This window comes from Actinia tenebrosa, unplaced genomic scaffold (assembly GCF_029948245.1).
Source record: "Actinia tenebrosa isolate PJP-AT-01 unplaced genomic scaffold, QUT_ActTen_1.0 PGA_scaffold17__23_contigs__length_9995812, whole genome shotgun sequence".
In the NCBI taxonomy this organism is placed as follows: domain Eukaryota; kingdom Metazoa; phylum Cnidaria; class Anthozoa; order Actiniaria; family Actiniidae; genus Actinia; species Actinia tenebrosa.
Window position 1 is genome coordinate 7,050,638 of NW_028292577.1, and position 13,946 is coordinate 7,064,583.

The 13,946-nt window shown below is 35.3% G+C and overlaps 1 protein-coding gene across 1 annotated transcript; it reads left to right on the top strand.

Annotated features, from left to right (window-relative positions):
- The first annotated feature begins 1,463 nt into the window (after nt 1-1,463).
- On the top strand, nt 1,464-6,109 carry LOC148910382 (uncharacterized). The gene is made up of 7 exons (XM_089031682.1): nt 1,464-1,992; nt 2,296-2,988; nt 3,159-3,333; nt 3,881-3,987; nt 4,281-4,362; nt 4,562-4,737; nt 5,017-6,109. Exons 1-7 carry the CDS (start codon nt 1,681-1,683, stop codon nt 5,230-5,232), a joined length of 1,761 nt encoding a protein of 586 aa, XP_088887808.1. The 5' UTR covers nt 1,464-1,680; the 3' UTR covers nt 5,233-6,109.
- The last annotated feature ends 7,837 nt before the right edge of the window (nt 6,110-13,946 follow it).

A 13,946-nucleotide genomic window follows, 5' to 3' on the forward strand; every position in this document is an offset into this window, starting at 1 on the left:
AAACAAACATAACAAACAATTAAAAAGAAAAAGGAAAAAAAAAAGCTAATAGCTCAACAATTCAGGATTTGACCATTCCTTATTCCTATACAACAAAATATGCAATATGTTGCTCTTATTGCAATGGATGCATGTAATGTTCTTGATTGTATGCTGAATGATTTTATTATCGAAATAATAATAATGATAATAATAATAATAATAAATGATAATAAATGTCTTTATTCTTCATAAGATAAAACATATATATCTTAAGTAACAAATTCAATGTAGCACGGTTACATAAGAATACATTTAAACTGATTAATTATACACTTATTTCAATAAAGTTAGTCAGCTGAAAAGCTATAAAGCTGAGGCCGACAAGGATTATGGGTAGATTCATTTTACACGTTTAACCGCTTGATAACTGTTCATGGACTTGCGAATCTTTTACCAGTTTAATACAGTCCCACCTCTTCTGAGCATCATCGAGCTGCAATTTGTATTAAAAAAGCTTTGTATATATATGCTTTTTTGATATGAAAAGTTTCCCATGATGCTCAGCGATCCCAGCTTTCTAGGTTTTTGGTGACTAACTTTATTGAATTAAGTGTATACAATTAAAAAAAAATATATATATATATTCTATATTACCATATATAGTTATACCTAAAAATAAGCCTATTAATAAAATATATAAAAATGTATCATATGCACGATACTTTTCTAGACCGTGACCTCAGGACACGACTCATCTGGCGTTATTTATAATTACAACAATAGCCGATCTGTAGACGGGGCCAGAGTGTTTGAATATTTACCACTGAAAATACCTTAATGTGTAAGAATCGTGGATCGAGTTGACCAAGACGTGAAATGATTTTCTACAACTTCCTTCAGAAATATTATTCAACTTGTCTTTATTAGGGACTGTACATCACTTTTTTAAGCCTGACGCAGTTCCACACACAAACACGTTACTCGGGCTTAGCCTTGTATCAGTCTCAAAATAATAGGCAAATGCCAAAAGTTAAAGTAAAGATTAATGAAAAGCATGAATTATCTGCACAAAATCAAGGTTGACCCCGAATAACAGAGTTCTCGGAATTAGAGTATTCAAGCATGCAAGCAAACCCTTTATTGAAGTTGGTCTCCCGCACAGGGGAGGGGGGCGGGTCTACTCTCGTATCTCAATTGGCCTCCAAAGTTATATAGCGTCTTTTTTGCTTGTTGATAGTGAAAAGAGTTAATTTTCAAATTTGTTTCGTTTCTTGATGCATAAAATGTCAACTGACTGACGAAGCGTCGCTCAAACATAACCATGGTTATATAATGCAAAGTTTCCCACAACACCTGAAAGTTGATACGAGAATATGTTGCTACATAGGTAAGGGTTTTTCTAGATTTTGGCATTATATTGAATGTATAATCAAATTTACGTTAAAATCTTCAGGACTGCAGTAGTGATATAGGTTTTTCAAATGAGGGCTTTATATGCTTTAGACTATTTGCAACGCTACAATTCATATACAACAGCTCTACAGCAAAGGCCTTATTAACAAAAACTTGTATTACCTTTGTACCATGTTGCTGAATAGGGACCCTGGGTGCATCGGAGCGTTTTGACTAGACTCAGTAGGACCTGTCGAATATCTTTAGGCTTGTCGCGTTTTTCGTCGTGATCGGTGACTCCAAGTAATGGAAAAAGTAAGAACCTCATTGACCCATGACCATTTAATTGGATTCATAAGTAGAGTCGAGATGCTTCTCAATAAAAGACATTTTATGCAAAGGACAATAAATTTAGGCCAAAAAGTATTCGAAAATGTCTATCATAGTGTATTACTCGTGCAAAGGCTCAACTTTCATTATTCAAGTCAACGTTTATCGTTAAACTCGACAGACAAAAGAATCATTCGTTCTTCGTCTCCCGATATCCACATTCCGAACAAGACTTACATCGAATTTATTTTGGAACATTGTGAACGTCATGGGGAGAAACATGCTATTGTGAGTACATTATTGATTGCTCTAAAAAATTAGGACTAACCTACATTGAATTTATATTGGAACAATGTGAACGTCACTGGATTTGCCACTGGATCTGCCTAAGTACTTAATTTCATTTTCCCGAGTTTTAACCAGACATTTTTATGAATGATAATTTTTTCTGTGTTGTTACTGTAGTTCAACTAATGATTCAAAGTTGTTGACGGCAGTTATCATAACTTCTATAGTCTATAAACTCATTTTATCAAATCCAAACAATCGATAAAGCAAATACAATTTATATGTTTGACCTTCCATCATCAGGCTGATTACATGAATGAAAAGTTATTTACATACAATGACGTCCATGATCTTGTAAAGAAATGTGGATCAGCCTTCAAACGCATGGGTAAAAACCAGAAAGATGTTGTCGCCCTCTTCATGCCCAACATACCTGAATATCCTATAGCACTATATGGCATCCAAGTTGCCGGTGGAACTGTAACTACAGTGAATCCAACGTATACTGCAGATGAACTTGCATATCAGTTGAATGACACTGGTGCAAAATACCTCGTTTCATCTTTGGAACTCTTACCCAAGGCAAGAGAAGCTACGTCTAAAGTAAAGTTATCTATGGACAATGTTCTTGATATTGATACCTTGTGGAATCTGATTCTGAGCGATGACGGCTCTTATTTACCTAACATCCACAGCACAAAGACACCAAGTGAAGATGTAGTTAATCTTGCTTACTCTAGTGGAACGACAGGTCTTCCAAAGGGGGTCATGTTGACTAGTACAAACTACATCTCACAAGCCGTTATTATGGCTTGTGAGAGATTCATGCCCAAACGACCTGAGATACCTCAAGAAATAATATTAGCGTTTCTGCCATTTTTCCATGCTTATGGACTTGCTTATATTATGGGAGTACACTTTTACCTTGGATCTAAGCTCATCTGTTTGCCGAAGTTTGAACCAGAGCTATTTCTAGATGCCATCGAAAAGCACAAGGTAGGAGTTTTTGGGCAACATATATTGTTGTAAGTAATCCCTAATGAAGAGGCAGCCAAACTTTTGTCACAAGAAAATAAATTGAGGAAAAGTCTTGGAAACTTTTTAGATGTATGAATCATTTCCTTTTTTTTTTACCCTTTGAATTTATTTATTTATTTTTTTTCCAGGTTACTTTCCTGCCTCTAGTTCCACCAATTGTATTATTTCTAACCAAACATCCCATGGTTGAGAAGTATGACTTATCATCTGTAAAGTATATTGTGTGTTCAGCAGCCCATCTGTCAGGCGAACTGGAGAAAACACTGCTGAAAAGGTTCCCCAATGTCTGTTCTGTACAGCAAGGTAACGTAAACTGAGAAAATGTTCTAAGATTATCTTTCAATATTGAGCCACCATTGCTTTGTAAGTATAGTTTACTGCAATTATCCGGACTTCACACTGCTCAGAGCTGCCAAATAAGATATTGCCATTAACAGAGATATGTCATCGTACTATCTCTTATAACTTGTTTTACATCTCTTAAAACTTATTTAATTGATCACAGCACACGCGAAATCGTTTGTGTTCTATCATCGCATCAAAATAGGGTTTTGGTAGACGTCAATCAAAGTGTGTTTCCAAGACACCATAGGAAACTGAAACAAAGTTTTCAAAAGGGCACGTACTCGAACATGTGCTCATGGAAACGGCTTGATTGACGTCCGTGCTATTGAGAGGCACTGTAAAGTGAAAGCCCAAAAAATCGAACTTAAAAATTGATTTTCATGTAGGAAGTAAATTAAAACCGACCCTAGTTCCTGCGAGAAAACTCACTCACAAGCACACGATAGAATCAGCAAAATATTCTACGTTTTGACTGATAGGGTACTTTGGATGATATGTTTTACAGGATATGGTCTGACAGAGACAGGAGGAGGGACCATGGTCAATCCATTAGACAAACCACCTACTAAAAGTGGATCCATTGGGATTTTGCTTCCCAACACAGAAGCTAAAGTAAGAGTTTAACAATTAATGTCATTAGTGGCCTTAAAGATTCTTCATACTATTACTATGAGTTTATTTCTCAGTTTTTTAAAGGTAGGATCAAAAAAGCTTCCCAGAATTTCTTTCGTTTGCACATGTGAAAAGCTCTGTTATTACCTGACTTTCTTGAGTTGAGGCGAGAAATATGGACCTCCCCCTCTTCTCCCCCTGTCACAAGACTTGACGTGCCTCTGATACATGCACGAAATCAGGTAGGTGAGTTATCTTTGTTTGTTTGTTTGTTTGTGTATGTGTTTTTTTAGGTAAAAGATTTACAATCTGGTAAAGCGCTTGGACCAGGCGAAGATGGTGAAATATGCTTAAGGGGACCTGGTATTACAAAAGGTACGAGAGGCTGCTATTTTCCAGCCAGAATTTTGGCAAAATTCCTGTCCCAGCACAGGCTTACCAGACTAAGTAAGTTTTCTTAAGGGGTAACTTACCCTAAACGACTTACTTAGCCTGGGAAGCCTGTGGTCCCAGCTAAAAATTTCAGTGGAACAAAAATCAAGTGCCATACACAATAACTTGTAACCTCCTTCAGGTTACTTGAATAACCCGGAGCAAATTGCACAAGCCATTGACCAGGACGGCTGGCTTCACACGGGAGACATTGGCCATTACGATGAAGATGAGTATTTCTATATTGTCGACAGAAAGAAGGAACTCATTAAATACAAAGGCCTTCAGGTAGCGACGAAAAATAGCTATTGGAATTTGCTACTTTAACTTTTACTTGAAATCGTGATCATCATATCGTCAGTTTCCCAAAATGCGGCTCATCCAAATGCAAATTATTTAGTTTGGCGTATAATGATTGCACCATTTCATATCCTTTTGGAAATGAGATTCTACGTTTGAGTTCACCTATATTTCTTCTCAAGAGCAAAAATAATCTTCAATGGAATAACATGTATGAATATTATGGAATAATGCCTGGGAATACACTTCACGCACATTAAAAGCAAGTGCATGGGAAACTGAACTTCTATATTTTAACAGCTCATTGGGATCCCCGATGAAGAGGCGGGGGAGCTCCCCAGAGCATTTGTAGTGGCCAAAGGTGGGATCACTGCAGAAGAGGTCCAGCAGTACGTCGCTGATAAGGTGGCACCACACAAGAAGCTGAGGGGTGGGGTGGAGTTTGTGGAGAGCATTCCAAAGTCTGCGAGTGGGAAAATTTTGAGAAGAGTGTTGCGAAAGCAATATGAGTAACAATAGAAATAGAACCCGTGTTTTACTCTCCATTGGATACTAGTTAGCTAATTGTATGGCTCTTGGTTTAAGACCATAAAGTTAGGAAGTACGTGCTTATAATAATTGTAATTATTACATTTACTATGTAATATATACAGTATGAGTGGCCGTATTGTATCCGATATACAAACTCAAGGCGTAGCCGAGAGTTTGTATATTGGATACAACACGGACACGAATACTGTAGATTGCTTATCAAACGTCTAGGTTAGTTCCTTTGTGTTTCACTAAAATTTTCAAAATTAAAGTGAATCTTCCCAAGAAAATCCAAATGATCCAAGTTTATGCAAATGAACACAATTCTGTATATGATTTACAACACTCTTCACGGTCGTGATTTCTGTTGTGTTTTCCTCATGAATTATTAATAGCATTTACACTCATGTATTGTATTCCTAAATTTGGTGATATCACCAAGGTTTCAAAGGCTTTTTTTTCCCCATATACAAAATTACAATTATAAATTAGACATTCAGTATCGAAGGTAGTTTCAGGTTTTGATATCCGTACTTTGCAAGGAGAAATCCGTTTTTACCATCCACGTGCACCCTTGGTCAAAACCCCTTTGGGTGCAAAAGTACCGTCGACATAGAATCTTGCCTGCAATAGTTCGCTACTTCTCGTATATAGAACTGTTGGATATAGGTTTACAACGTGATCACGTGCCGTCAGTCATGTTTGATGATGAGAAAATGATCGTATTGTTACTGTCATCCTCTATTAGAGGTTAAATATTTAGAACTACTTTCAGTAATGTTAATTATCCAGAAACAGCTACGGAAAAGGTCACTAGCGAACGTATAATTTTCAGCTGAATAAAATAATTTTAAACCGCTTTAAATTTATTCATTCTATTTTAAAATTCTTTATTATTGATAAATGTTTTTCTTCTAAAAGCTATTTTTTAGCAGTAAAAATTAAAACCGTTTTTTTTTGTGTGTGTGTGCCTTCTTTCCACCGTTGTCTACACTGGTTCGCCTGCAGAGCGTTCAATAAAGCTCAACCCGATGCCTGACTTTGATTTGTGATTTTGCTTCGCAACACAGCTAAAAGTAAAGTAAAGGTAGCACCACACAAGAAGCTGAGGGGAGGGGTGGAGTTTGTGGAGAGCATTCCAAAGTCTGCGAGTGGGAAAATTTTGAGTAAGAGTATTTGCGCAATTATCAAGGAAATAATGAGGGGTAATGAAATGTCATCTCAAACCGTTATCGGATCGAATTTTGTCAAACGCGAGATATGTACAGTGTCTGGCCCAGTATCCTGCCAAAAAAAATTCAACTTAAAATATCTCGTCGGCTTTATTTTTCTACTTAATCCGAAGCTATCCAATGATTAGCCGAACACTTCCTGTTTCTGAAGACAGTTTTGACGGGCTTTTTGGACAACGCATTCGGGAACGAGGAGAAGAAAAGAGCAGTTAGGTAAACTTTATCATGGCTAAAATTAGGCTTTTTACTGCGCAGTGAAATTACCAATGATTATAAATGAACTCAAAACATGCGAAACGCGACTGGGATCGCTATGACTTTTCATGTGATGAAAGAATGATGATGAAAACATTCATAAACTTAGGGAAAGGTCCATTAAATACGTTTTTGTTTGAATACTACGCTCTAGAAACAATGACAAAGGTTAGGCTTGGGGGGCCCTTTTTCCTGCCAGCTCATCGTTCGACTTCTTCTTTGTCTTCCTTTGCCTAGGAAGTTCTTAAAGCTATGTACTGATATTGATAAAGCAGTAGAAGGGCTGTATGTTGCTTTGGCTGTTTTATTTCTGCAATTCTACGACCGAAGAGCAGGAGATGAATGAATTAAAACAAGATAGAAACCCCAATAAGCTAGTGCTTGACAAGTCATTCTCATCGTTTTGTATAGTAAATGAACAGCGAAATATATTCGTAATAAGTTGATAATGGCTATGTGAATAATGTATGCGATATGTTAGCAGGATATGAAGTGTGTTTTAAATGAAGTTAATGTAATTTATCTAGTTGTTACCAAGCGAGACACTTGTGCATTTCGCGCGCGTTCGTGTTAATTATGCATTGTGTTCGTGCTGTTTATGCAGTAAATAGATAAATAAAGTGGACTCGTAACACGCTTAATTTCTTAAATTTACAATTTTAAAATTAGAAATAATCATTTAGGAGTATTAAATTGATAAGAACTTTATTTCAAACTGGGATCTATTTGTTTGTGTCTCAGATTGTAATATCAATAAGCGGATCTTATAACATGAAAATTTTGTATTGCGAGTGAAAGTCACAAGAGCCGTTTGGAATTATTGCTCAAGGCGATGAATGATATCTAACTTGTTTTGCAATTTTTAATGAAAGAAACTATTAAGCGCGTATTTAGAAAGTGCCTTTTTGCTATTTAGCACCTAAACAACTCAGGGATCTCAATAAACCGCACGGTTGTTGGCAGTGGCAGGATTCTGGACCAGGTGGCAGGATACTGGACCTCCAAACCACTTTGTTAAAACTGCGATGCAAACCAAAGACAAAGGATACAAATGAAAAATTTGTTCTTATTGTGTTGCAGGTTAATTGATTCATAATTTGATCGGGTTTCAATGCAGTAGCTTTTAATAAAAGGGAGTTACGGTGATTTTTAGCTGAAGTGGCAGGATACTGGGCCACACACTGTATTTCCTAGCTACCCTTTTCAAATAAAAAATATTATTCGTAATTCTAAATATTGTGATGCCGACGGTGACGGCGATAATTATTCCTTTAAATATTAGTGTACGAAATATCCTGCAGAACTTTTGTTTTAAGAAATAGAAATTTTTTTGTGAAGCTAGAAACATCTAAACAACGAGTAATTGACTTTTATACGTTTTTTTTAAATGAAACAGGTCAGAAACGAAGACAATTTTAATATCTGTTTTATTACTTTCTGAATGTTTGACTGAGTACAGTGAAGTATGTAGAGAGCATTCCAACTGTTATCACGGTATCTTAAAAAACTCATTAATAATTCATGAAGGAAACACAATAGAAATCATGACCATGAAGGAGGTTTTATATCTGATATAGATTCGTCTTCATTTGCATAAACTTTAACTTGGATTTTCTCTATCAAACTTGGTGTATTTCGTAAAGCATTCGGTACGATATGAGAAAATACATCATGTGTTTTTTTAAGCCGTTTAATAAACTCGTTAAATAACTCGGCTGCGCCTCGTGTTTTATACCCGATAAAACACTCCTGCTCGTTGATTAAACAGTACATAATCATTAGTTGCGTAGTCACGTATTTATAATTCACTGATCAAGTAATTAAAGGATTGTTTATATCAATGTTCAGTGAGGCTTTTAATGATAAATTTTCTTAGAATGTTCCTTTTTTAGGATGTACGATACTATACGATTCGATTTTAACGGCATATCAGTAGCTTTCTTTTGAAACTAAGACACAAATGTTTTCAGTCTGCAGGCCACATTTTAGTAAAAAATGTTCAGGAAAAAATAAAACTTTCTTAATATTTCCTACTTAAATTATAGTCATAAGAAAATTAATTTTGTCCAGACTACATTCTATGTTTAATTTTTTTTTAAACTTCTAAACAAATGTTTTCAGTCTGCAGGCCACATTTTAGTAAAAAATGTTCAGGAAAAAATAAAACTTCTTAATATTTCCTACTTAAATTATAGTCATAAGAAAATTAATTTTGTCCAGACTACATTCTATGTTTAATTTTTTTTTAAACTTCTAAACAAATGTTTTCAGTCTTGCAGGCCACATTTTAGTAAAATTTTCAAAAGACACTTGATTGATAAAGAAGCAACATAGTTTTTATTTAGCGAGGCATGAGGTGATTTGTTTCAACTCGTTTTGTGGTTGCTGCTCAGGCAAAAGAATTTTTTTCAGGAAAAAAATAAAACTTTCTTAATATTTCCTACTTAAATTATATTCATAAGAAAATTAATTTTGTCCAGACTACATTCTATGTTTAATTTTTTTTAAACTTCTAAACAAATGTTTTCAGTCTGCAGGCCACATTTTAGTAAAATTTTCAAAGACACTTGATTGATAAAGAAGCAACATAGTTTTTATTTAGCGAGGCATGAGGTGATTTGTTTCAACTCGTTTTGTGGTTGCTTCAGGCAAAAGAATTTTTTCAGGAAAAAAAATAAAACTTTCTTAATATTTCCTACTTAAATTATATTCATAAGAAAATTAATTTTGTCCAGACTACATTCTATGTTTAATTGGATAATGTCGGGTCAATATTGGCTTAAAGACAGGGAAAACCATTCTATGTTTTATTTCCTGTAAACAACACATCACGTGACCCGTGTGTCTGGATATATATGGTTCTTGTTTATCTCAGATATCATATCTGAGCAATTTAACGACTAATCACATGAAATGTTTTCACTGTAGAAAGAGACATGCTTCTGGCGTTTATTCTTTCTCTTGTAGTTTTGAAGCTACACTGTTGTCAAGGTAAGCTACCTCTTTAAATGGAAATTATTTCTAAATGGAACATTTAAGGTGGCTGGACCCCCTCACGCTTCACCGCTACCTTAGTGGTAGTGCATAAACGTCTTTTATCCGATTGCAATCTTTTTTGCACATAAGTCACATAAAGATTGAATTAATATTTGATGCAATTTTTAGTGAGATCGGACGTCATAGCATGTGATTATGATGAAATATTTGTTTTCGTTTAGAAAATAAATTTAGCCTTGCAGAGCGTTCAACACTAAAATGCTTCGTACCACATAATTATATACTGGATGCCTCCATTTGTGGGGATTTTTGAAAAAATCTATCTAGCTAATAATGAGATATTTGAGATTATTTAAATATAGTGCATAATCTACTTCAAAACTAAACAATGGATTTCATACGGCCGAAATTAATATTTCAGAGCTATATATTCACAAAAGTCATTGCTCATTTAGTTTTACTCTGTATCAGCCAAGCGAGATGAGACCGTGCATGGTGCGAAAGAATTTGGTGTTCCCAGAGCATCAAATCGTTGGGAAACGATCAATGTTTTCTGTATTTCTCGTTCGCTTTAGATCGCTTTAAATGAGTTCAATAGTCTTGCAATTTTGTGTAATATTAGTTTAAGTTCAAATTTGTATCCTGACGTAATTTTGAGAGAAATGATCAGCGAATTTTAGAATAATGGAAGATCTAGTAAGATTGACTAGAAAACTGCGATGAAAAGTGCGCATCAAATGTTTACCCCGTCTTCTGCACTATACGTTTTCACAAAATCGCATAAGTCGATTACCTTCAAAATGTTCCTTTTAAAACTAGATACAGAGTAAAACTAAATGAGCAATGACTTTTGTGAATATATAGCTCTGAAATATTAATTTCGGCCGTATGAAATCCATTGTTTAGTTTTGAAGTAGATTATGCACTATATTTAAATAATCTCAAATATCTCATTATTAGCTAGATAGATTTTTTTCAAAAATCCCCACAAATGGAGGCATCCAGTATATAATTATGTGGTACGAAGCATTTTAGTGTTGAACGCTCTGCATTATTTTCTAAACGAAATCAAATATTTCATCATAATCACGTGTTATGACGTCCGATCTCATAAAAAACTGCATCAAACACATCAAACATTAATTCAATCTTTATGTGACTTATGTGCAAAAAAGATTTGCAATAGGATAAAAGACGTGTTTATGCACTAGCGTTCCAAAAGTGGAAGGTAGCGGTCAAGCGTGAGGGGGTCGAGCCACCTTAATAACAATGCAAAGTTAACGAAAATTAACAAGTACATTTGTAAAGTAAAAAGAGGATATCAACAGGAAGTGAAGTATTCTTGGTAAAAAAAATCGAATTCCTTTTCATTTTACTTGTATTTATTAGTATTAATTCTCATCCCGACCAATAAAACTATTTGATGTGCATTCCTCAGATTCCTTTATGGGGGCATCTACGCGGATTAATGCGCACTGCCTAAAAAATGTAGAGAAGACTGAATTAAAAAACTTGACCGGACATAACAGTAGTGAAAAAACAGCAGAACACAAGTTAATCACATGAAAAGCAATATTACACTAAAGTCGGACACTAAAACAGGGTGTTTCAAGAGGGAGAGGGAGGGAGACAACTCGTATCCTTTGGTAGGCTGTTGCGATAATAGACGAGACATTTTTTTCTCATATAAGCACTTATCTCGCGTACTCGGATCGAGACAGCTCAAAAATGAAATGCGTTTGCATAAAACTTGGGTCTCAAGGAAACAGATAGCTGAAATGGAATTTTTCTCTAGGGCAGGTTCAATCTCGTACCCAGAGCCTGCGTTTCTTCTGGCCTGCGGTGAAGAACAAGGGCTCTGGCATAATCCATATTTTGATACCAGGCTTTCTTGGACTTCCGGTATAACAGCGCAAGCGTTCAAAGACTTGCCAAAAATTCAAAATACTTTTTCCCCCGATTTTTGATTTTTACTTTGATTTAATTTTTACTTTGATTATTTTGACTTTGATTACTTTGACCGGTTATATCTAACTTTCCGAGAATTGCGCATGCGCCAAAATATGGAATATGCCAGAGCCCTTGTTCTTCGCCGCAGGCCAGAAGAAACGCAGGCTCTGTGTACATTCAATGCCTGATTGCTTTCCGAAACCCTTCCGACTATGAAAATTTGTATAAGTAGCAAATAACAAAGGACTTTATTTAGTATAGTATTTTTTTAGTCTTTAGAGTACTATAGTTGTGTGCCAAGCGTTTTTCTAAGTCCTTTGTTATTTGCTAGCTCATTGAAATTGCTACTACAAAAGTTATCATAGTCGGAAGGGTTTCGGAAAGCAATCAAGCATTGAATGCAAAGCGTGAGGTATTGGAATGCACGACTTTGGAAATATTCTGGACAATAGAAAGGCGTAAACGATATAAACAAACTGCGAGTGAAGAAAGCGGTCGCACATTTAGCATTGGGATACAAATGTTTATGGAATTGAGAATATTATTTGACGGTTTTAAATTATTTCAATGAACTTGAAACTTTAGGGTATGTAAATGCGCTATCTAAAGTAACTGACTTGGAAGTTAAAAAAAAATTCATCATCGGATTATTGAGTTTGACCGTTTTTAGTAAAGAGAAGTGAAATCTTTGACAGGATATCAAAAGGCACAACTTTACTAACTAGGCTTGAAATCATATTTCTCGAAATCGAATAAAGCGATTTCTTTCCGTTTCTCAGAAGGACTAGTGGAATATTAACACAACACTATGACCCCAAAAAAGCTTTTCCCAAGTCCAGTAAGAAGAGGTTTCGGTCACATGAACTAATTGCTTTGGATTGTTTTTTATTTGTTTAATATTTTTGTTGCCCAAAAGTTGCGGTGGCAATTATTTCAAAACGCTTCCATAACTTCGTTAACTTGAAGACAAACATATGAACTTTAAGAGCTCTTAAACCAGTTTTCAAACAAACGTCTGATTTCGCCAAAAACGGAATGTATAAAAAAAATGACATGACGTCACTGTATCGCTATGGTAACTCCGATCGCGATAAATTGTATATCGTATAAAACTTGAATCTATCTCTAGACATTTCATAATGATTTATTTGAACTTAACTTATTGGCAGCGACGCATTTTCCCTTCAAACTTCGAAGGTACGCCACTAACAAAACCCAGTCGAGCCACCTTAATGATTATGAAGTTTTGGATCAAAATTTTGGCTTTATCTGTCACTGAGCGATTTTGGAGTGTCAACGTAATACACAGTAGTAGATACAAATTGTTTTCTTTTGCTTTACTTCGATTGTTAGTCACTAATTATACAACTTTGCACAGGCCAAGTAAAATCAATCTAGGATGCCACCATTTTGGTATAATAACCAATGCCATTTGGTAGTCATAACCCCAAAGTTAATCATTTATATTAACTAATATTATTATGGTTTTATTAAATAATATGTTTGGATTTTATAACCAATGTCTCTTGGTTGTTATGACCCCAAGTTAAGAGCGACTGTCTGTAAAAATCAAACAAAATCAGAAATATGTGGAAAGGCTCAAATTTTCGAATTCGCTCTACTTTTGGATTTTAGTAGTGTATGATGAAGTACGAAAACGCTGTGTGGTTAGTTTTGAAAATACTCTTAGTTTTCGAGAAAAAAGGGAAAAATCGGTTTGAGCTCCAGGGACGATTTCGCTGCCAAAAGATGGCTGAAAATTGCTACTTGAGTTGGTCCGTGTATCAAACCAACTCTTGATCCAAATAGCATTCTAATACTTTTACCAAAGTGAACTCTTATTGCTTTAAATTAAGAGTCAGTTTCATAAAAAATCGAAAAACTCAGAATTTTTACACAATTCAAAAAGCAAAGGGCACTGAGTTACAAACTGTCAATGCCATTCGAAAACAAACTGCCCGAGTGTCCCTATGTGCCATCTGTCCAAAATTCTTATGAGATTCACAGTCAAAACTATTGGGAAACTGTCATTTGGAAAAATGTATTTTTCTATTGGGGGAAATAATGGGTTCTGTTTTTTGTTCGCGCTGAGGTGACGGTTCCCGGTGTTCTATCTTGCGGCTTTTGGCTGGAGCTTTTTTTGATCTCATCTAACTAGGCAGAAGAAATTCCTTGTTTGGGGAGGTGCTCGACGAAAGATTCTCGAAAAAATTCCCTGAAAATCCTGGTTGGTCAAATCTAGTTCTTTACAAATAAAAGAAA